Raw genomic sequence first — 24,435 nt, forward strand, 5'->3', positions numbered from 1 at the left:
TACAAACAGGAGTCATGGCAGATTAGTATTTTGATTTTTATGCATACTAATTTCCAGGATTACTATACTTGCTACTCAGTGAATGTGTATCACTGTCATGAGATCAACTTGGCAAATTCTTTCTCTACCAGCTCATCTCTCAAACTCTCTCTTTCCTTCCTGTCTTTCTCATTCTCTCTTTTTCTCTCTCTTGTGTGCTAAGAGTCATTAGGCAATTTACTCGTGAATCATTTTAGTTTAAAGGCAGATCTTAAAATAGCTAAATATTTATCACTATTTGAAAGTATGTGAAAGTAAACTTTAATAAGTCAATACTTTGGATTTTCTGTTAAGCTCTCTAAATAAGAACATTAATCCTCTAAGGTATGAAGAAAATAACGATAGTAATACAGAATCCTATTCTTAAGTAGGAAATCATATTTCTTGCCTTAGAATTGAAAGCTTTGGTCCTGAAAATAAATGCACGACCATTAGAAAGTCACCACATATGCAGAAGTGATAAGCACTGAATTAAGTCAGTGTGGCTAACAGCAGAATGTGTCATATATTAGGCTGTCTATTTACATCTATGGAAGGAAAAGAGAAATAGTTCATATGGTGAGTTTATTTTCCATCTATATAGAGTTAAGACAATTGTGGTGGAAATTTTGGGGTCATTAGCTCTTTAGGGGTTATCAACACAGGTAAGTAATACAGCTTGGGTAAACTCCTCTATCATTTTGTTAAACATAGATTTTATCATTTGTACATGATTTGCTTAAGGGTACAATAGGAAAAGTCTAACAACATTAATTATGCATCGATTTACAGGCATGAATTGACCAATTCACAGTCACTATGTGTACTTTGTGTATTTCATGAGCAATGATATATTGTACCCTACACACATGAGTAAATGACAAAAATGATAGTTTAATTGTAAATTCAAGAGCATGGCTTTCTTGTTTTCCTTCAAAATTAAAACTCCTATTAAAATAATAGAGAATCTCAAATACTCTCTATTGTTTTTAAATTATTTATGCAAAACATAATTATTGCAATAAGTGAAATGTCTTTAGAAAACATGAAAACTTGTTTTTAAAGGCATACATCATTGCCACATTTTAAAAATTTGTTTTATATTATTGTTTCTTCCAGAAAACTGTGATTAAAAACACAACAATAATTATGCATGAAAAGAAAAGCATATTAAATCAAGAACAATTTTGAGACCATAACATTTGTTCAAATTAGAAGCAGAACAATTTTCAAATTGTAACCTAACATTTGTTTTTTCGCTTCTTAAGCTTTATTTTCATAGTTTATTTGGTAGAAATACGAAGATGATCATACTAGATCTTTGGAAAATTTCTCTGTTTCTAGCTTTTATCTATATTTCTATTGGAGAACATTTCAGTTTAAACCTAAATTTAAAAATCATGTATTACACAGGATGGATGATCCACTGCAATCATAACATTTAGGACTGGAAACGTAATAGAATAAATTGACAATATTAAATGATAAATCACCTACTGGCCTATTGAATCTATAAATAGGTATATAAAGACAACCATCTAGTTTTATCTATTTAATTAAAATAATTTCTGATTTATTAATAGTATAATTATTCTATCTGTCCACTCTCCTTTATCATACATTATTAACTCATAAATTAAGCAAATGAATAAACCAAACACCCTCCCTAAAATTCTGTTGCAATAAGCTAAGCTATTTTTATATTGCTTTATGGTCTTATATGAACCATAAATAAATAACATACTAGGAATCAAAAGAATACCATTATAAAATTACATCATTCTGGTTATATTGATTAATGTTAAAAAGATTTAAATTAGATGGTTGGTGATAGTTGATAATCAATCTGGATTTAGTTTTTTTTTTTTTTTTTGCCTGTTAAAAGATGTATCTTAAAATAGGTTTTTTAATAAAAATATATCTAACACTGAAAAATGAAATAAATAAAGACTGACTAAAAAATTAGGACAGAGGGAAAATAAGGATAGAAAAATGAGATGATTATCAGAAGTGAGATGAGTACATTAAGAACATGCCAAATGTTCCTGGACATCTGGTGGAGATGGATCACACATTTAGCCCAAAGCTTTCTAGTAGTCAACAAAAAGAAGGATCAATGATTCATTAATATGTCATAGTATCCTTGAAACGAAAACAAAGTGGTTATTCAGAAGACCTATTCCTGGCACTATAAACGTAAAAACATGTCCCATATGTCTTAATGAAAAGAATATTGGAAATTACATACAGTACAGTAAAGTCAGAAGAGCTTTGACATTTCTAGTAATAACATCTTTAGATTAGGCTGTGCTATCACACAAAATACAATTCAGCAAAAGCCAAAGCAATCAAATCTGTATAGACACAACTATCAGATAATATGGCTTAACCCAGAAATAGACTATCTAAAGCAGCAGGTTTCATATGTTCACTTTGTTTTAGGGACTGCTCTGTGTGCATGCATGTGTGTTCATGTATTCATATGGGCACATAAATAAAAGGAGCTCCAACATCACTTTCAACAAAAATTCAATCATTTATAGACTAGCTTCATTTTTCTATATTGTTCATAAAAATTTTATAGAATATTTTTCAGAAAATTCTGTTATACAAAAAAAAAAAAAAAGAAAATTCTCAATCACTGATTCACTACTGACTGAGAATAAGTGACAATTATTTCCAGTTTATTTTTCCTGGCAGCTTTTTCTAATATCACTATTTTATTTTTTTCTCATCTAGTACAAAACCAATTGTTCTAAGAGCTAGCAGAACTAGAATAGGATTATTTTCATCCTTTGGAAGATAAGGGCTCTGATAAGAAAAGTACATACACTTGAAAGGTCAACCTGGATTTAGTTAAAGATCTTAAAAATTAGTTTGGCTTTTATTTCAGAACCAAACAACAAAGATTCTTTGAAAAAATAGTTTGGGATTGATGCCTGGAAAATGTTCCCAAGTTTGAAGGGAATTTTAGTATAATCTCTTATGAAACTTTTAAAAATGTATGTATCTGACATCCATTTCAAATATCCTGAAGAAGAAACTGAAAAGGGTAATGGGAGAGCAAATACAACTTCACGAAGTTCCACAGGTGCCCCTGTTATGTAGTCCATATTGAGACACATATATTTGTTTTGAATAGATTAACTAGAAAAAAACATTAGAAATTGTAGATAATTCCTTTCTTCACTTTTAAAGTTCTATCTACTCTGTAACTATCACCCAATCAAATGCCAAAAGAAGCTGGAAAAGAAACATATACCACATACTTTATGGGGTAAAGAAATATTATACCTGCAAGCTTCCTCCATTTTGCTATCCCATTGTCTTTTGTGTCTTTAAATGTCAATCACTCAGTTAAGGGAGGAATGTAAAGAGCACAGAGTTGGCGCCACATGTGTTCTCCTGTCTGTGTGTGTTCCCTTCCTCACCACTGCTGTACTCCTGACCACTATCATGTGAAAATGGGAAACACTGCAACAATCATTATAAATAGACTTTTCTGAAGAGTATTTAACCATTGGTTTTTTTTAGGCAACACTATCATGTGAAAACGGGAAACACTGCAACAATCATTATAAATAGACTTTTCTGAAGTGTACTTAACCATTCCTTTTTTATGCAACACATATGTATTTTTATAGAGATTTTCAGAAAATTTCAGAAAGTAACATATTCACTGACAGGTGAATCTAAGGACCAGGGAAAGCCCAGATTAAAAGAAACTTTTTAATTCTCCTTCTGCCTTCCCATTTACCACATTTCTTAAATATCTAGGGTAAAATTTTTGATATTTATGTTTAAAAATTAAATCTGATTGTTCTGCTCTATTAAAAACCTGATTTAGCTCAGGAGTAATCACAGAATGGCTTTTTACCAGCTATAAAGTGTCCTGACTATATTTTTCCATTTTAAAAATAACTTGAAAATAACATTCATTGGAAATCAAGCAGGTGGGAGGAGGGAGGAGAGGATGGGTAAAATCACATCTAATGGGTACAGTGCACACTAACTGGGGGATGGGCACACTTATAACTTTGACTCAAATGGTACAAAAGCAATTTATGTAACCAAAATATTTGTACCCCCATTATACTCTGACATAAAAAAAAGAAAAGAAAAAGAAGCCTAGCTTTATTCTCCCTAATATGTTTCTCTGAATATAACATTCTATCCTGAGGATAAAATTCATTATTAGTTTGGTCAAATATTGAACTTGACTTACAATGTTTTAAATTTTTTTTTTTTTTTTAAAGTTCACTCTGCTCCTTTTTCAACTTTAGTGAGTCAACCCCAATTCAAAGTCTGGCCTTCATTCATTCTGTATCTACAACATATTTTGCACATTCTATCAACAGTTACTCATGTATCTATCATACTTCCATTGCTCACCATGAGCCTCATTTATTTACTAAATCATGGTGGTCAAATACATTTCTTAAAGTCTATCATTTCTGTAAAGAATAAAGTGAGAGAAAATTTTTTACCATCTCATGCTCATGACACAATTTTAGAATATATATGTTTAAAAGATATGATAGTTAAGTTGTCTCGTGTAAAATTATTCCTGTGGTGGAAAACATGTAGGTGCAGGGGAGACTCTACTTCAATGTTTCAGATATGAAGGGGTTCATAGGAAGTCTTGAACCATTCATTTGGAAAAATGCTCTCAACCACTTCCTAAAAAACATACTTTGAATGAGCATGTTCTTTAGAAAGACAACCATGATAAAATGGTAGGACCAAAGAGAATATGAAAAAAAAATTATTTAGGTAACAGGTTTTATTCTGAACTTCCACTTCTGGGAAGAGTGGGTTAGTTTGTAGCAGTCTGTTGCTCCTGCTGAGCATAATTAGAAAAGCTGGGGGGAAAATCTGGTGTTCAAAGGCTTCAGAGATCTGCTAATTTCATGAAATCATAAAGACCCAGTATTCCGGAGAAGTCAAACTATCAGTGTGGAACTGATTTGACTACTTTAGAGTTATTTGCTGATATTGCTCAAGGGATTTGCCTGGACAGAGGGACAAGATGGGGGGATAGAGAAACCAGCTGAGTTTTGTGTGGTCTATTGTGTCCATAATGACAAAATTAAGGACTTTAAAGGACCTCAAACACATGGTCAATTGTTCCCTCAAGACATCTGTGCAGGGCAAGGGGCTCAAAAGTTAAGCCAAAACCCATTGGAAAAAAACTGTGCTCTCAGCAGTATTCCCTAAAGAGAAAAAATTCAAGTTCAGGAACTGTCAAGGTGGGGCCCAACTGATGTTTCCCAATTTCATTGAAAACCGTGCAGAGTAACAGGGATGAAGAAGAAATAGACTGAGGCTTACCACACTTGTGATCCAGCCTCAGTTTTTCCTTATTAATTAATGTGATCAATCCTCTGCTTCATCTGCCTGGTAAAAAAATGTTGAATTCTACACAATTGTTTTTCAGCTGGAATGCTGCTTCTTCTTTTTCTTTTCTTTTTTCTTTTTTTTTTCTTTCACATTTATTCCAATATATTCAGGGAATACAAGAGTTTTGTGTTACATGGATGAATTGTATTATATAATGCTGAAGTCAGGGCTCTTAGTGTACCTGTCACCAGAATTCTGTGTATTATACCTAATAAGTGGATTTTAATCCCTCACCCTTCTTAATTTTCAATGCCCATTATACAACTTATGACATATAGACCCTTCATTTAGCTCCCACTTATAAGTGAGAACATATGATATTTGTTTTTCCATTCATGAGATATGGCACTTAGGATATGGCCTCCAGTTTCATTCAAGTTGCTGCAAAAGACATTATTTCATTCGTTTTTATAGCTGAGTAGTACTCCATGGTATATATACACCACATTTTCTTTATTCACTTCTCAGTTGACGGGCAGTTAGGTCGATTCCATATCTTTGCAACTGTGATTTGTGCTGCAATAAGCAGTCAGTTTGTTTTGTTTTATTTTCTTCGTAAAATGACTTCTTTTCCTTTAGGTAGATACCCAGTAGTGGGATTGCTGGATTGAATGGTAGGTCTACTTTTAGTTCTTGAGGAATCTCCCTAGTGTTTACCACAGAGGTTGTATTAGTTTACATTTCCACCAAGAGTGTATAAGCATTCCCTTTTCACTGCATCTGCACCAACATCTATTGTTTTTTGACCTTTTAATGATGGCCATTCAGACAAGGGTAAAGTGGTAGCTCATTGTGGTTTTAATTTGCATTTCCCTGATTAGTGATGTTGAGCATTTTTTCATATGTTTCATATGTTTCATGTTTCATATGTTGGCCAATTGTCTAATTTTCTTTTTAAAAAAAATCTGTCCATATCTTTCACCCACTTTTTAATGGGTTTTTTTTGTTGTTGTTTTGTTTTTCTTGCTGATTTGTTTGATTTCTTTGTAGATTCTGGATATTAGCCCTTTATAGGATGTATAGTGTGCTAATATTTTCTCCTATTCTGTAGGTTATCTATTAACTCTGTTGATTATTTCCTTTCCATACACCTATATCCAACTGATTTTTGACAAAGCAGACAAAAACAGAGGAAAGGACACCCTGTTCAATAAATAGTGCTGAGAAAATTGGATAGCCACGTGCAAAGGAATGAAACTGGATTCCTATCTCTCATGATATACAAAAGGTAACTCAGGATGGACTAAAGAATTAAATGTAAGACCTGAAGCCATAATAATTCTAGAAGAATATACAGGAAAAACTATTTTGGACATTGGCCTAAGTAAATAATTTATGACTAAGATCTCAAAATAAAGCACAGCAACAACAAAAATTTAAAAATGAGACTTAATTAAACTAAACAGTTTCTGCACTGCATAGTTTTTGTACAAAATACTAGTATTCAATTGAAAATTGAACAAGCATACCAACAAGCAAGACTATATGACAGAAGACAAAGGAAAAAACAGGACAATTAGATATCTTGAAGCACAGATGATACAGATATTAAAGTGGTAGACCAGGAATTTAAAATAACTTTGATTAAAATGTTCAAGGAAATAGTGAAAAAGGTGGACTAAAAGGATAAAAGATGTAAAATATCACGTAGTAGTTGGCATCCATATAACTGGAAATTAAAAATTCAATAGATAAATTTACAGCAAATTAAAAATAGCAGAGATAGGATTATTAAACTGGAAGGAAGGGCAATTAAAAATATGTAAACTGAAGTAGAGATAAAAAGAGTACAAAATACATAAAAATGTGTAGGAGAAAAGATCATACAGTGAAAACTTCTCACATATGTTTAAATGGAACCCTAAAAGGAGGGAAAAAAGAATGGGGCAGAGAAATATTTCATAAAATATAGGCTGAAAATTTTCCAAAACTAATGAAAGACATAAACACACAGATTTGAAAATCTTTAAAACCTAAACAGAATAAGCAGAAATAAAACCAAACCAATATTTTAGCTCACCAAAGCAAAACTACTGAAAAGGAAAGACAAAATGAAAAACTTAAAATTCCGTGTTATTTTGTGGATATTGACAAGTCAATTGATTCTAAAATTTAACTATAAATTCAGAGGAGTAGAGAATTGATAAGACAATCTTGACAAAGAATAAGTGGATTTACTCTACCAAATAATCAAAATTTATATAGAGTCTCAAAACTTAAGTTATTATGGCACTGATGTAGGCATTGACAAATGCACCTATTTTATAAAAGAGAGAATACATATACTTACACATGTGCAGTCACCTAATCTATAACAATGGTGGCAATGCAGGTCAGTGGGTAGAGAATGATCTTTTCAATACATGGGCCTGGGAAAATTAGATATTCATACGGAAAAAAGTAACCTTAAATTCACATCATAGACCACAGTCAATTCCAAATTGATTGCAGACTGATTGTGAAATGTAAAACAATAAAATTTTGAGAAGTAAACACAGGAGAATTAAACACCATTTGAGCAGGTAAGTGGGGAGTGAGGTCCTATTCATGAAGCTGGCTCCTGATGGCACCACACATAAAAATTTGACTATTTAAACATCCAATAAGTATACCAGCAAAACTGAGCTATGTCTAGAACTCCTCACTTTTATAAACTAGTCAAAATAATTCCATGTCTGTGGAAAAATTGTAATCAGCATGGAAAAAAGAGCATAAAACATACGAGTAGGTGTTTTATGCAGATTTATGATCTCTTCATTTAATTTTGACTCTGCCGGAATTAGTGAAGAAAATAATGCTAACTTTTGTGAAGTATCAGAATGGATGCCCCGGAAGAAGCAAAATTCAAAGCAGCTTGAGAACTGTCACAAACAACATAGTGACAAATACAGAATTAAAAATGAACACTTGCATGATCATTAACACATTGCCAGAATAAAGTGTTTTTCATTTTATTTTTCCTTTGCTATTAAATACATGGTTGAACACAGATGTGGCTGGCTTAGTATACAGCATCTGTTCTTGCCTTCCCCAAACTGGAAGTTGGAGTTGGCATATTTTTCCACTCAGCATAAAAAAAAAAATTCTATTCACATCAAAATTATCAGTGAGCAATTAAAGATTTTGAGGGAAAACAGAGGGTTTACTTCAAACCTGACACTGCAAATTACTTGAAAGAATTTAATTAGAAATTTAGAAATGTCTATTTTTTTCTAAATTTCTCTGGAAACACTTCCAACCTAGGATTTTCTTCTGGCTTCACTTCACTTTTTCCACTGCCTTTCACATGTCTGCTCTCCTGATACATCACGTTGCTTGGTACGTGGACCCCTAAGAAGCATAAACGAGATTTCTTCACAGAAAGGTGGAGTTCCAGCTAGTTAGCCCTTTCCAGCATTTTCTATCCCCACCAAGCATGGTGAAGAGCATTCTCTCTATCACTGATATATTTCCTACAAAAAAAAAATCTGTCTGTGTTTGTCCTCTTGCCACCCCCACCACTACCCAAAAAAATCTTCTCTAGGTGAAGATAACACCAAGATTTACCTTGATAACCAGTGCTCCATTGGCTCCTGGCTTAAACTCCTCTCCAAAATAAGGGATCAAGGATACTCTTCTCTACATTTTCTTTCAGAGTAGTGTTCCTATCCCAATCTGATTGCTTATCTGCAAAGAAAGTATCTTCCCTCAACTCTGGACTTGTCCCTCTCAGTTGAATCAGACAAAGCTCCACTTGTATCAGTGGAGGTCAGTAGGTAGAACTTAAGTTCAGGGAATATGCAATTTTTATTGTTACAAACAGGTAGCATTAATGTTTTCAAGGGGTCATCTCATAACATCCCTCTTCTATGAGGTCCTATACCAACCACCATTATGGTGTCATTTAGCAATCATGATGAGGAAACACTATTGTCTCACTTTCATCATGATGATTTAATCCAAAATACAGCTGAAAGCTGCACCTTAACTCACAAATCCTAGAGGAGTTCTCAAAATATAACCCAGATGTTGCGTCCTTTGGGGAAACTTCTGTTCTCACCACACTTTTGTCTTAAAGGAAGACTCAACATGTGTTCAAATGCAGCCATTATGAAACACTGACAGCATCAGAGTGAATCATATGGATTTCACTAAGGATTTTGTTGGGAGGCAGAGGGGAGAGCTGGCATTTAGCACCACACTATAAACAAGTTAGTCTTTAAAAACTCCCTGTAGGTATTTCTGGTCCTTAAAGATCCTATTTGGTTAAATGGCTAATCTATTTCCTTCTGCCGTGGGCTTCTCTACCATTTCCTCATGTCACACATCATAGTCTGCCACCTTTTACTTTTTTATTTTATTTTATTTTATTTTTTATTTTTTTTGAGACAGAGTCTCACTTTGTTGCCCCAGCTAGAGTGAGTGCCGTGGCATCAGCCTAGCTCACAGCAACCTCAAACTCCTGGGCTCAAGTGATCCTACTGCCTCAGCCTCCCGAGTAGCTTGGACTACAGGCATGCGCCACCATGCCCGGCTAATTTTTTCTATATATATTTTTAGTTGTCCAGATAATTTATTTCTATTTTTAGTAGAGACGGGGTCTCGCTCAGGCTGGTCTCGAACTCCTGACCTCAAGCAATCCACCAGCCTCGGCCTCCCAGAGGGCTAGGATTACAGGCGTGAGCCACCGCACCCAGCCTGTCTGCCACCTTTTAAAACATCCGCTTCACACATGTGGCCTTTGGGATGTTTAGTTCATTTGGGTTCTGCATTCTTTTCATGAAGAGCAATACCATCAAACCATCTGAGCTTCTTCGGACCCCTCTGGGATGCTATTGACTTAAATGTACTCCATTTCTTCATTATATCATCAATTTGTTCAAACTTGTAATCACATTTCTTTTATAAGTTATTAAATATTCTAGCATAAGCTAACTAAATATTGCAACATGAACTAACATATAGTAATCTTCTATGTATTCTACAGGCATGTCATAACTATAAATTTTATAAAGTTTGGTATAAGGTGTGTTTGTAGCAACTACAAGTAATATTTTAGTTACATAAAATAGACATGCTAAAACTAAAAAAAAAAAAAAACCTTTGAAATATCTGTTGAAATGTTTACATTCCTCTTTAAAAATGCAGAACTCTTTAGGTAAGGCTTATCACAGGTATACTTTTGCTAAGACAGGGTGTGAAAATTTTTGGAGTATGTAATAAGTATTCGTGTTACCAAAAATATTACCATAAGTAAAATTAAAACACATAAGCAGGTGGATGGATCATTAATAAGAACTTTCACAAATGTCCTTGACCATTGTTTTCTGGAGTAGATAATATTACAATCAGTTTAGTAGGAAGGTTACTAGACACTAAAACATAATAAATGCTTGCATTTAATTACTGTGAATATTTATTATAACTTGAGCATTTTACTTACATCTGTCAGATGGCCAAAAGTTGGTTTAGCTGTTTGGAGCATAAGTTTCTGGGTCACTGGGTCTAATTCTAGATGAAAAAAAAGAAAGAAAATATTGAAAATATCAAAAATTTAAAATTAGTAAAAATCAAAAAAGTTGCTAATTCTTATCATTACCAATATTTGAAAATAGCAGACAAAATTGGGTTTCCTCTAATAATAAAATTGACTCATTAGTATTTCTTTCTAAATTCATATTTATAGGCATCCAGATCATCCCAGAGAAATTTAGCATAAATTATTTAGTCTAATTTGTACAATTTCCAAGTTTATGATCAGAAATTGGAAATTGTTTAGCACTTAACATGTGGCACATATTGTTGGTTGCTTACCCTAAAGTCATTCCCTTATCCCTTGGCAGAATCACTTTCCATGACAAAGGCTGAAATACTATATACTTGCTTTTTTTAGGATCCCATGCTCCTAAGACATAGGCATGTGACCCAAACTGAGAGTAGGCATACAACTTACCATCTAATTGTGGACAGGTTTGAGAATAAAAAGGAAGGATCTGTAATTATTCTTGGACAACAGAAGAGGGTTACTCTACCCAAACCTGATATTGGGATTCAAGACAAAGGATGCTGAGGGCTTTGGGGAAAGTCTGTAGTCCAGGATACAAAAATAGTTTAGGATGGCCAACTACCCATTATGTTTTGGACTAAGTTGTGTTCAACTATGAAGCCAGGAGCAGCATCTTGCATGCATGAAAAAACAGACCTAAGGAGTATAGCCAATACACTGAAGATGGCTGAGTGAAAAGAATGGCAAAGAAAAGAATATATACCTAAATCAAAATTAAGAATCAGTTTGTGGCATGCCTAAAGCATTATCATAACATTTAAATTGTATTTAAATAAATCATAGTCTGAGAGTGAGTGTCACTCAATTCAGCAGATTTTATCTGAGATGAGGTTATCTCTCTCTACTTCAAGTAACTGCAATAGTCAGGAATTGAAAATAGGAAGGTGTCATTTCTGAATTGCAGTAGACTTTGATACGTAAAAAACTTTTCACTTTTTTTCTAACATTTGAACAAGCAAAGAGGCATGCCACTGCAAAGATGTGAACAGAATACTATGTGATTCCATTTCAGTAATTATGATGGCCATAAAAGAATTATTGTTTCCTTTTCTTTGTAGATTCAGAGAGACCTCAGGAGGGACAGCTGAAAAAGTAATGTCAGATTGATCTACAGGATATAATTCAAAAGGTCTTGCTGTTAGCAGGTTTTCCTAAAGAAGAATGCCCTCAAGAGTTGACAGATTTTCATTACAGTGCTTACATAAAGCCCTGAAAACTCAATGATAGTGATAGAAATAGTATTGTGTCTGGGTTCCTGGAACAAAAAGATTTAAAACTAAAGGCCTGAAGAAATGATTTTTATATGAAATTTCTTATTTGTTCTATAAACGTGATAAGATCTATTGGTACATTTTTGATTGTTAAACTAATCTTACATTTATAGAATAAATCAACTTGCTCAAAATGTATTGTGCCTTTTATATGTTTCTGAATTAAGTATGCTTACAGAATGCTACATTTTGCATATTTGTTTGTTTATGAGATTGGCCAGTAATTTTGTTTTCTTGTTATGTCCAGGTTTTAGTATAAAGTCTATGGTGGGATGATTTAAAAAGTTTAGGACAGTTTTATCCCGTGTTTTATAGGAATGTTTGTGTAGTATTGACATGGGTTTTCCTTAAATGTTTCATAGAATTCACAGGTTAAACCAAATGGGTGTTTGTGGGAAGATTTGAAATTATATATTCAGTTTCTTTAATACACATGAAATTACTCCCCTTTTCTATTTGTTTTTGTAAAAATTATCTAAGGTTTCACTTTTCTAGAAATTTGTCCATATTTGCATATGTTTGCTTATAATGGCCTCCTATGGTTTTTAAATGTGAACATCTGTATGCTCTCACCTTTCACATATAGGATACTACCGTGTATGCTTTCTTTCTTTGTATGAATCTCTGCAGAGCTGTACCAATTTCATTATTCTTTTCAGAGTTATCTTGTGACTTTGCTGATCATCTTCACTGTTGGATGATTTTCTATATATTAAATGTTTTATTATTTTTTCCTTTGACATTCTTTTAAGTTGCCACTCTTTTTCCAATACCTTGGAGCAGGTGATGAGCTCTTTGATTTCATCCCTTCCATTTTTCCATTTATAGTGACTAAATTTCCCTCTAAGCATGATGACTTAGAGAAAATCAACAAGTTTTGATGTTTAATTCGTATTTTCACTTCAATTACGGTTAAAACATTTTTCCATTTCCACTGTGATTTATTCATAATCCATAGGTTTTTGGAAGTCTTTTTTCTTTTTTTTATTTCAAAAAGTTAAGGGGGGAAATGCATTTTTGTTACAGGAAAACCTTGTGTAATGATTAAGGTGGAGTTTTTATATGCCCATCACAAAAACAGTGTTCACTGAACCCAATAGGTAAGTTTTTACACCTCACTCCCTCCCATGCTCCTCCTTTCTGGGTTTCCAATGTCCTTTACGTCTCTTTGTGCCCATATGTGCCCATCCTTTAGTTCCCAATTATTAGAGAGTACATGTGGTGTTTGTTTTTCCATTTCTTAGATAATTCACTTAGGATAATGATCTCCTGTTCCATCCAAGTTGCTGCAAAAGACAATATTTCATTTCTTTTCATAGCTGCATAGTACTTTATGATTTTGTATACATATATGTATATATGTATGTATGTATATGTATACACACACACATACACACACCCTCTACATTTTCTTTATTCACTCATGAATTTATGAACACTTAGCTTGATTCCACATTTTTGCAATTGTTAATTGTGCTGTGATAAAGATTTATGTGCAGATTTTTTTTTTTTTTTTTTTTTATAAAATGACTTCATTTCCTTTGGGAAGATACCCAGCAGTGGGATTGCTGGATGGAATGGGAGGTCTATATTTATTTCTTTGAGGAATGTCCATGTTGTATTCCACAGAGGTTGTACTAATTTGCTGTCCCACCAACAGTGTGTAAGCATTCCTTCCTCTCTGAATCCATGCCAGAAACTCCTCTAGATATTGGCCTAGGCAAAGAATTTACGAAGAAATGGCAATCACAGCAACAATAAAAATAAATAAATGGGTATCGGTTAAATTAAAAAGATTCTGTACAACTAAGGAAATAATCAACAGAGCAAATAGATAAGCTACAGAATGGGAGAAAATATTTGCAAGCTATATATCTGATAAAGGGCTAATAACCAGAATCTACAAAGAACTCAAGCGAATCAGCAAGAAAAAACAAACAACCCCATTAAAAAGTAGGCAAAAGACGTGAACAGAAGCTTTTCAAAAGAAGATAGACAAATGGCCAATAAACATATGAAAAAATGTTCAACATCACTAATCATCAGAGAAATGCAAATTAAAACCCCAATCAGGTATCACCTCACCACAGTTAGGATTGCTTTTATTAAAAAATCTATTCTTGACTTATTAAACTGAGTGATACTTGATAATTTAGCCACTTTTTAGTCCATGCAAGAAACAGAATATTTTATCTCTATTTATCTATTTTAGAACATATTTTATCTAGTTTTCTACAGCTTTTTAGGAAGAGGTTTACCTAAACGACCTAGTCCTTTATGAAAAAAAAATGAAACTGGCAAGTCTTGATGTTTGAACAGGAATCTAGAATGTCCATCATTGCTGCTTTGAAGTGAAGTGGGAAAAAAGACAAGAAATCTAAATCAGTGTGTTGTTAGACTTCTAGAACAAGTTTCAGGAATTGTTAACAGTGAGTCATCACCATACATTTGTTCAACACAAAAAGGAGCAAATAATATTATAGAGTCATAGTGAGTCTCAAGGAATCAGAAGGATGCGTATCTATGTTCTTAAAGTGCTACTTTGGTAGGGACACTTGAAATTTCATAAGTATATAAAATTGCAGGAGTCTAAAACAGGACAATTTAAGGCAATCTTCAGAAATAACCTATAGCCACAAAAGATCCCATGAGGGAGTGGTTCTCAAAGTTTGCTCCCCAGACCAGTGGCATCAGTACCTTAGGAACTTGTTATGAATACAAATTTTGGGGCTTCAACTCAGACTTACCGAATCATGAAGTTTGAATATGGGTACCAGTCATTGATATTCTCTCATTTATTGCTCCTTTATTGCTCCCAGAAAGAACCACCACTACTGGGAAAACTAATGCCACAAGCTCTAAAGCAGGTGCAGCCTGCTGAAATCAATGTACATGTGGAGAGCACCTTTGGGACTGTGCTCAGATCTACTGAGTGCTGTTGCTCACATTTCTTGGCACCTACAGGGATCCCTGGGTACCCAGCAGATCCTTGTTCACTTTGGCTATCTTAGGTGGCTTGCTGTTGAAGGAAAAATGTCTGCACTATCCAGCCACCCAGTTCTCTGAAGGCCGAGGGGATAAGACTTCCATGTCAGACTTAGAAGTCATTTGGGGAAATCCTGCTTGTGAGGTTCTGTGTTTATCATAAGATAGGTTCTCCATTCAAACAACATACCCCCAGCAGTTTGCAAAAATATGATAAAAAATACTGAGTACTAAATTACATAAATACTTTTTAAATAAGAAAACACTTTTATTACTTAAGTTTTAAAGTAACAATAATAATTTTGAAACAAATTGAAGTTATAAGGAAAAATGCATAACAATGGTACATAAGTGATGTTTAATTAACAGTTGTTCTAATTATATATATACCATAATGTAATTATTATTATATAAGGTATAAAATTATTAGCATATATCTACAAACTCCTACTTTCTTAACCCTCCACCCACGTATGACCAGTGCATATTAATTTCTTAGTGTGTATATGGTAGCCACATTGTAATAGCAAAAACAAATAAACAAACAAAAAAGGGTAGAAGAATTCTGATCATTTGACAAATATAGTAATAATATAAACATTTATACCCGTAGTGGCTAAGCTGTTTAGGTTTACCAACTAGAATTCAAGGATTTTGACTAGAGTATAAAATCCACCAAGGTAAATACCTGAAACCAAATGATGCTGGGTGTACAAATTAAACAATATTTCAGGTGAGTGAAGACTTTAATCATTTTAAAATACAGCCATAGAATTTTAAAATTGGCAAGAAACACAAACGTGAAAACAGTGCCTTTAAGTATCACATGAAGTTCATATTTTCCTTGGTAATTATAACATAGGGATGTTAATCTTGTGTGCTCTTGGAAAATATTTATTTGAATAGGGAATGTGTGGGTGAATGTCTTTCAAAGCATGGGAATATTAGGATGTTTTAATAATATCACTTGTGCATGATGGGCACATATCTTATCCAACATATAAGAAGCAATTCCTAGCCATATTGGGTAACCAGAAGTGACATATCGACATAGTATTACTGGTCTGTTTTTGTTAATCTTATATTTTGCTTTGAACACAGATGTCACTTTACTCTAGTTTTAATATTTAGAAGGAATTCACATATCAAAATACTTGGTATAGTGTGTGTGTGTGTCTGTGTGTGTGTATAGTGAATGGCATTTTCACCATTTATCTCAAATGGACAAAGGGACAAAATGAGGGGTAAGAGTTTCAGTTTGAACTGGGAAAATCTTCTCAGGTTCCTTAAAGCTTTCTTAAACATTTTAGCATTACAAATCTAAGATGTTAAAGACACCCCTGATTATCAGGAAAGGATATTTATGCCCCAAATCACTAGTTCAAGGTAACCCCCAGAAAATTTAATTCAATTACAAGGAGAAAAAATATTGTCAAATATTTCTCTTATACAGTGAACAAAAAAATTTTTTTTTTGGAAAATTGCATACTGTGGAAACAATAATATTATTTAAGGCTCTATCCACTTCATGGTCACTCATCATAGTATTTAAGGAAAAGTGACATTGTAATGTCATTAAGATAGCATTTAAGGCCAGGCTCAGTGGCTCATGCCTGTAATCCTAGCACTTTGAGAGGCTGAGGTGGGAGGATTGCTGGAAGCCAGGAGTTTGAGACTAGCCTGAGCAAGAGCAAGAACTCGTTTCTACAAAATAATAGAAAAATTAGCTAGGTGTGGTGGCACATGGCTGTAGTCCTAGCAACAAGAGAGGCTGAAGCAGGAGGATCGCTTGAGTCCAGGAGTTTGAGGTTGTAGTGAGCTATGATGATGCTACTCTACTCTAACCCCAGGTAACAGAGTGAGACCCTATCTCAAAAAAAAAAATTTATGTGATAGGAAAAGACTATAAAATTGTCAATAAATGCCTATCCATGAACTTCAATAAATCTAATTCTGATAGGTGGCATATTATTTACTGTGTGTTTATTAATATATTTCTAAGAAACAGCTTATTTGTTTGGATATGAATTGACAATTTTTGGCAATAGTACCATGTTTGTGAGAATAATATATGATGAGTTTTTAAATATATATGTGAATGAAATAAAAATATATTTAAAAGATACATCTAAGCTTGTCCTGTTTATGATATTCTTGGGCAAAGTTATAGAAAGGAAACAAGTGTTTGGAATTATTAGTGAATTGCAAATTAAACAAGGGGTTGTAAGGATTTTATTGTTTATTCACTCTGTAAATATATTTAGCTACAGCTATATGCCAGAAATAAGGATAAATAAAATATAGTATTTGACCTTGAATAGCTATACACTCTATTGTTAGAGATAGACAAGTAAAGAAATAATTATATACAATATGAAAAAAAGACACTTCTGAGTTATTGTGGGTTCAGTTTCAGAGCACTAAATATCACAATAAAGTGAGTCAAACAAATATTTTTGTTTTCCCAATACATATAAAAGTTATGTTTATACTACATTATAGTCTATTAAGTGTGCAATAGCATATGTATAAAAATGTACATACCTCACTTAAAAATATTTATTGCTAAAAATGCTATCATCTGGGCCTTCAGCAAGTCATAATTTTTTGCTAGAGGATGATCTTGCCTTGATACTGATGGCTGTAGACTAACTGGGGTGGTGGTTGCTGAAGGTTGAGGTAGCTGTGGCAATTTTTAAAAATAAGAAAACAATGAAGTTTGATCAATTGACTCTTCCTTTCACAAAAGAGTTCTCTGTAGTGTGTGATACTGTTTGATAGCATTTTACACACAGTAGAGCTTCGTTCATAATTGCAGTCAATCCTCTCAAATGCTGCAGTTTCTTTATCAACTAAGTTTATGGAATATTGTAAATCGTTTGTTACCATTTTCACAATCTTCCACCTTCAGCAGGAGTAGAATCCATCTCAAGAAACAACTTTCTTTGCTCATCCATAAGAAGCCTTATCCATTCAAATTTTATCACGAGATTGCACCAATTCAGTTGTTCCTGTTAATGATATAATGACCGCCTCCCATGCATCATAAATGTTCTTAATGGCATCTATAATGGTGAATTCTTTCCAGAAGGTTTTAAATTTATGTTAGAGAAATCACTATCTATGACAGCTATGGCTGTATGAAATGTGTTTCTTAAATAATAAGACCTGAAATTCAAAATTACACAATGGATGTTGTGTTAGCAGGCATGAAAACATTAATCTCATATACATCTTCATAAGAACTCTTGGTGACTAGGTCAAAGTCAGTGAGCAGTAATATTTTGAAAGGAATCTTTCTTTATGAACAGTATGTCTCAACACTGGGCTTAAAATATTCAGTAAACCATTCTGCAGAGATGTGTGATCATCCAGGCTTTGTTGTTCCATTTTTGGAGCACAAGCAGAGTAAATTTAGCTTAATTTTTAAAGACCCTAGGGTTTTCAGAATAGCAAATGAGCACTGGCTTCAACTTAAAATCACCAGCTGCAGTAGCCCCTGACAAGAGAGTCAGCTTGTTCTTTGAAGCTTTAAAGCCTTGAAGCCAGGCACTGACTTCTCTCCAGCTATGAGAGTCCTAGATAGCATCTTCTTCCAATATTAGGCTGTTTTCTCTACATTTAAAATCTATTGTTTAGTGCAGCCACCTTCATGAATGATCTTAGCTAGATCTCCTGGAAAACTTGCTGTAGCTTCTACATCAGCACTTATTGCTGTTAGGTTGGCTTAGGATGGGAACCCAAAAAATATATATAGGACGTAATACTTAGTGATCATAAAGCCTGTGAAACAAAAGCCGCAGGAGTCTGGAGAGTCCAAGGTTGTAAATCTAGCTTTGACCACAGACAGCTGCAGTGACAATGGCAATCCTATCCCCCCTGATAAGAACAAAGCTACCCACCTCCCCTATCTCTGCAGGCATTACTCACTCCCCGAGAAAAACCCTCTATAAAACGCAAGATTTTCCCTTCCCTCATGGTGGATGCCTTTTTTGGCCTCCACCCATCTGCATGAAGATGTTCAAAATAAATGGCATTTTGCTACGCCTGAGGCTTTATGTGTCTCCCTCTCAGCACCAGACCTACCAGTTGCATCTTGCCCTCATATGTTATGAAGATGGCTTCTTTAAACCTCAACAGCTATCCTCTGCTAGCTCCCAATTGTGCTTCTGCAGCCTTCACAGAATTGAGGAGAATTGGAAGCCGGGGAGCTTGCTTTGAATTAGGGTTTTGGCTTAAGGAAATGTGACTGGTTTGATCTATCCAGACCACTGAAACTTTCTCCATATCAGCAATAAGGTTGTTTTGCTTTTTTATCATTTGCATGTTTGCTGGAGTAGCACTTTTATTTCCTTCAAGAACTTTTCCTTTCCATTCACAACTTGGCTAATGGCTTAGCTCAATAGGCCTAGCTTTCAGCCTGTCTTCCTCACTAAGCTTAATTATTTCTAGCTTTTGATTTAAATTGAGAGATATGTGACTTTCTTTCACTTGGATACTTAGAGGCTACTGTAGGGTTGTTAATTGGCCTAATTCTAGTATTACTAAGTCTTAGAGAGGCCTAAGGAGCGGGAGAGAGACATGGGAATGACCAGTCCATGTAGCAGTCAGAACACACACAACATTTATCTATTTGTTTGCCGTCTTGCATGGATGTGGTTCATGGTCCCCCAAAACAATCATAATAGTAATAGCAAATATCACTGATCACAGAACTCTTTAAGAGATATAATACTATTTAAAAGTTTGGTCTATTGCAATAATTACCAAAATGTGACACAGAGACACTGAGAACATGCTGTTGGAAAAAATGGTACCAATAGACTTGCTGGAAGCAGGGTTATGACAAACCTTCAGTATGAAAAAATACAGTATCTGTGAAGCACAATGAGTGAAGCACAATAAAATGAGATATGCCTGTACTATAATAAATACTCTGAGAGGTGAATATAAAGAGAAAAGTTGCCCAAAGTCATTGGAAAATACTCAGAAATCATGACAATTAAAAAGAATCTCAAATTTAAGTAGTAGGAGTTGTAATTCTGTTATTTTGGGTATTAAGTATGCACTAAAAGTTCACATTCATTTTGGGGCCCTATATTTCAAAATGGGGATAAATTGGGAGGGATATAAACAAAAGCAATACCAACTATACACACTACTTTATGGGGAAAAGTAAAAAGAATTGACACTATTTAGATAGAGAAGAAAGTTGTGAGGCCAAGTGAATGGGAAGTTACTGTTTCTTCAAATTTGTGTAGAACAGGCCATAACTAACCTATCAAAATACAGATTTGGGATTTTTCTTTTGGTGATGATAGACTAGCTTGTATCAGACCAACCCAATTAACAGAAACAACTAGGAAAGATAGGTAAAATGCATTAAGACTCTTTGGAGGAATCAGAAAATTACATAGACAATCAAGACTTGAGGAGACAAAAATCTCAGGGAGAAGGGAAAACATCAAAGTAAAACTGTCACGTGATGCCACTTTTTATTTCCAGGCATTTGCTGATTTTTAAGTAGGGTTCATCCTAGAGGCTGAGAAGCAAGCAGGGAGAACTATACAAGAGGTTCAAATGCCATGAGGCTCTTTTAGCAGTCTTATAGTGCAAGGAAGGGCAAAAATGGAGTTCAGGACCAATTAAGGATCTGGAGTAATACACCAGGTTGCACTGGAGGGCTACACTCTAGGTTTAAGGACAAACTTGAAATAGACTAGCCCTAAAAAGAAATTGAAACCCAGCTTTAAATTAGTTCAGTTTCAATACTGGATTCAGGGGATTATTCTGAGAGAAGCAAAAGTAAATCATCTGTGGAGGAAGATAGCATCTAGACATCCCACGACAATATTTGTCCACAGTGATTTGAAGTAAATCCTAAATTATCAGCATCTGAGGGCAAAAGATTGATTTACACAAAGAATAAGATGAATAATGAAAAATAAAAAGAAATTCAAATGTAATGCAGATGTTAAAGTTATCATATAAAAATTTTTAAATAACTATGATCATAGGTTTATGGAAATACAGTTCAAGATAGGGAATTTTGACAGATAACTAATATCTGTTTAAAAAATCAAAAAGGAGTTATATAAGCAAAAATAAAATAACATAAATTAAGAACTTGATAGGTGGGATTAACAGGAAGCTTAGACACATAGGATTAGTGAAATGGACATAGCACGGGAGAAAATTTTTAGTTTGAAGCACAGGAAGAAAATAGGTTAGAAAATACAGAGAAAAAAATAAGGTCTTATGTAGAATTATAGTCCCATGAAGAAAGAAGACAATGAAACAGAAATAATATTTGAAGAGGTAATTACCAAGAATTTAAACCATGTACACAAAATTGTTAAGGTAGATTATAGAACTCAAGAGAAAAGATAACCAATAAAGAAAAAATATCTAGAAGACATTGTAGGAAACTATCTTCAAAAATATGGGGTGCACAGGAATCTAATCTTATTAAGAGAAGATATATTTCAAATGATATAAGCAATCAAAACAATATTTGTAGTTGATGAATTGTTTTAAAAAGGGCTCCACTTCAACATCCATGCAGAAAAATATTGAAACTAAGATGCGAAAATGCAGGGATTTCAACTTGTCACTGGATGATCAATCTCCCTGAATACTCTTTAAGTGTTATCAGATAACAGATGTGTGGTGTTTACCAGAGCTAAATTTTTCACTGGTGAAATAGATATCAATAATTCTAATATTTCTAATGTGGATCACAATAGAATCTGAGATAGTTTCAGAATCTCTGGAATAATAATATGGATATATTGCCCGCAGAATATTGAATGTAGGCTTTTCTTATGCTATTGGCATTGTTAGCCACATTTCATGCCAAATAAATGCTCTTATCTTAGAAAAGAAATTTTCCAGAGATGCACAGCATGAATAATGCTTATGACATCTCCTTTACTCCTTCCATGTGTTAGTGTTGCAGACAATCACCCTTTCAGTCATTTATTCATTTAGGTACTTTACAAAATCAAAGATTTTAAAAAGCAGTAACCTTATTTTAAGCAATAACAAAGTTTTAATAAATTATTGCTAAATATATACTATATACATTTGTGACATTGTAACAGTATCAAAGGAAATGGTTGCATCCCATAACTTTACAGTGTTTCTTAGGAACATTACTCCAAGGATCATTATATTCTTATCTAATCATCTCTTTGCAAACCATACTAATGCCACTATTTGCCACTTTCCCTATACTACTTCTAATACACAAAGTGACATTTCTTAGTGAATGTTATTGTCATATTATTGCTTAGAAATACTGGGGCTTATATACATTAAGCACTTGCCTAAAAATATCACATAGCTTCCAAGAGTTTGAGACTGGATTTGTACTCAACTATTTCTCAATCCAAAGCCTGTATTTATTTATTACCTATTTCCTCTCCTGTTTGCAATAATGGTTGAGTATATTAAGTTCCAAAGTAAAAACTTTCAACAGAATTATTTGTTTACTTTCTCAACGAATGAAAATGACTTATTTTTCTCTCAGCTCAGCACTGATATGTGTGATTGCAGTTTTATGACTCAAAAATTCTTTCTTATTTCTTCCCAGCTATAACTCAGATTATGATCAAAACAATTGCCAAGAGGGTGTAGATAAAGGTCTAGATAAATACATATACAGAAGCAAAGATGCCATTTTAAAATGTAGCTTCATTACCTTTCAGGAAATTTTGCAAAAACAGAAATGCCTACAGAGAAAGATTAAATAAGAAGGAAGACCTATTAGTAATAGAGTATCTAGACTGGAACTTAAATGATAGGCATTTGCTAATGTTCTTACACACTGGAAGGAGAAAATTAAGATTTCCGCCTTTCAATCAAATATATAGGCAGGTCACAAACACAAACTTAAACACAGATACATACTGTGGATAGTGCAGATCTACTTCTCAAAACTGGGTATAAATTAACAAAAAGAACCAGGCCTATAAGCAAGAAATTTAGGGCTAATTTAAGACCAGCATGAGTTTTATTAATTGTGTGAAGGAATTTGCAGCAAGAAAAATAACTAATTCTTGCAAATAATTTCAATACCATAAATCTCACCCTGAAAAGACTGGAGTGAAAATTAAGGGGTATGGCAATCAGTATTAAATTTTATCAAGAACAAGAAAAAGGACAAAATATTGGCACTCAAACGGAGGTAACAACTTCATTTTTAAATACCAAAGTACCAACTGAGGTAACATAGCAGTGATGAAAAGTCGTGAATGACCCATCCATTTCAGAATTATAGTTTGTAAGATATCATAAAGTCATTAATTCAATATTGTATGATCCCTAAACAAATTCTTCCAACTTTTGGACTCATTTCCACTTTTGTACCCCTGCCTCCTGCCCAAATTGAATCTTTTATTCCACCTGACATAAAAACTTCCATGGGAGATGCCTCCTTCTGCGTTCCTCTTCCCCCTCATCTAATATTCTTCCTGTCATTGGCCTTTTGCTAGATAGTTTTCTGCTGGATCCCTCGCCAGAATGCAGGCAACAAACCACTCTCTAAGGAGGCCCTTGGTTGATCTGGTCATATGAGGTATAAACTAAAAGAAACATCTTGTCAATAAATCATGGTCATTTACTATTGGAATAGTGCTATTCATACAATACACAGCACATATCATACTGGACTCAAAGAAATAGTGAAAAATCTCTCCCCTGGCACGTAAGAGTGTTTCTTGGTCATCCAATAGAGTACCCAAACTTTTGACATCTGTGATGAACTCTCTGGTCCATTTTTCTCTGTGGTCGTATCTGGGATGGGCATTATAAAGCTTTCCCATTCTGAAGGGATCTGTGATATTTAGATTAATTTATTTCATTGTAGTTATCTTAAAAACCTCAGTAGGCTTCCAGTATATTTACTTTGAGTTTATTTGGTTGGCTAGAAACCACATCCAAAGATCATATTTATGCATGGTTTTTGAGTGTAGAAATTTCTGTTGCTTCACAGCAAGGCTTTGTGTACTAACCACTCTCTAGTTCACTAATTAATGGCTTTAAACTCAGATAAATCAAAACCTAGAATATGATTCTGTCTTCTAAGCTGTATTCCAGAGACATCTTCAATAAGAAAGAATCGTTTCTGAAATATCACCTAGAGAATTTTTTAAAACACCATGTTCAAGCCACTGTCTAAGACAAATTAATTAAATAAGAAATTCAGGATCTAGG

The 24,435-nt window shown here is 33.8% G+C and overlaps 1 protein-coding gene across 1 annotated transcript in view; it reads right to left on the reverse strand.

The window, feature by feature from the left end:
• CNBD1 (cyclic nucleotide binding domain containing 1) overlaps positions 1–24,435 on the reverse strand; it is a 345,001-nt gene that overhangs the window by 38,244 nt on the left and 282,322 nt on the right. Inside the window, exon 11 of the mRNA XM_045560473.1 lies at positions 10,841–10,908. Within this exon, the coding sequence (XP_045416429.1) occupies positions 10,841–10,908 (68 nt within the window). The remainder of the gene's footprint in view (positions 1–10,840; positions 10,909–24,435) is intronic.

Source organism: Lemur catta, chromosome 9 (genome assembly GCF_020740605.2).
Source record: "Lemur catta isolate mLemCat1 chromosome 9, mLemCat1.pri, whole genome shotgun sequence".
Lineage (NCBI taxonomy): Eukaryota > Metazoa > Chordata > Mammalia > Primates > Lemuridae > Lemur > Lemur catta.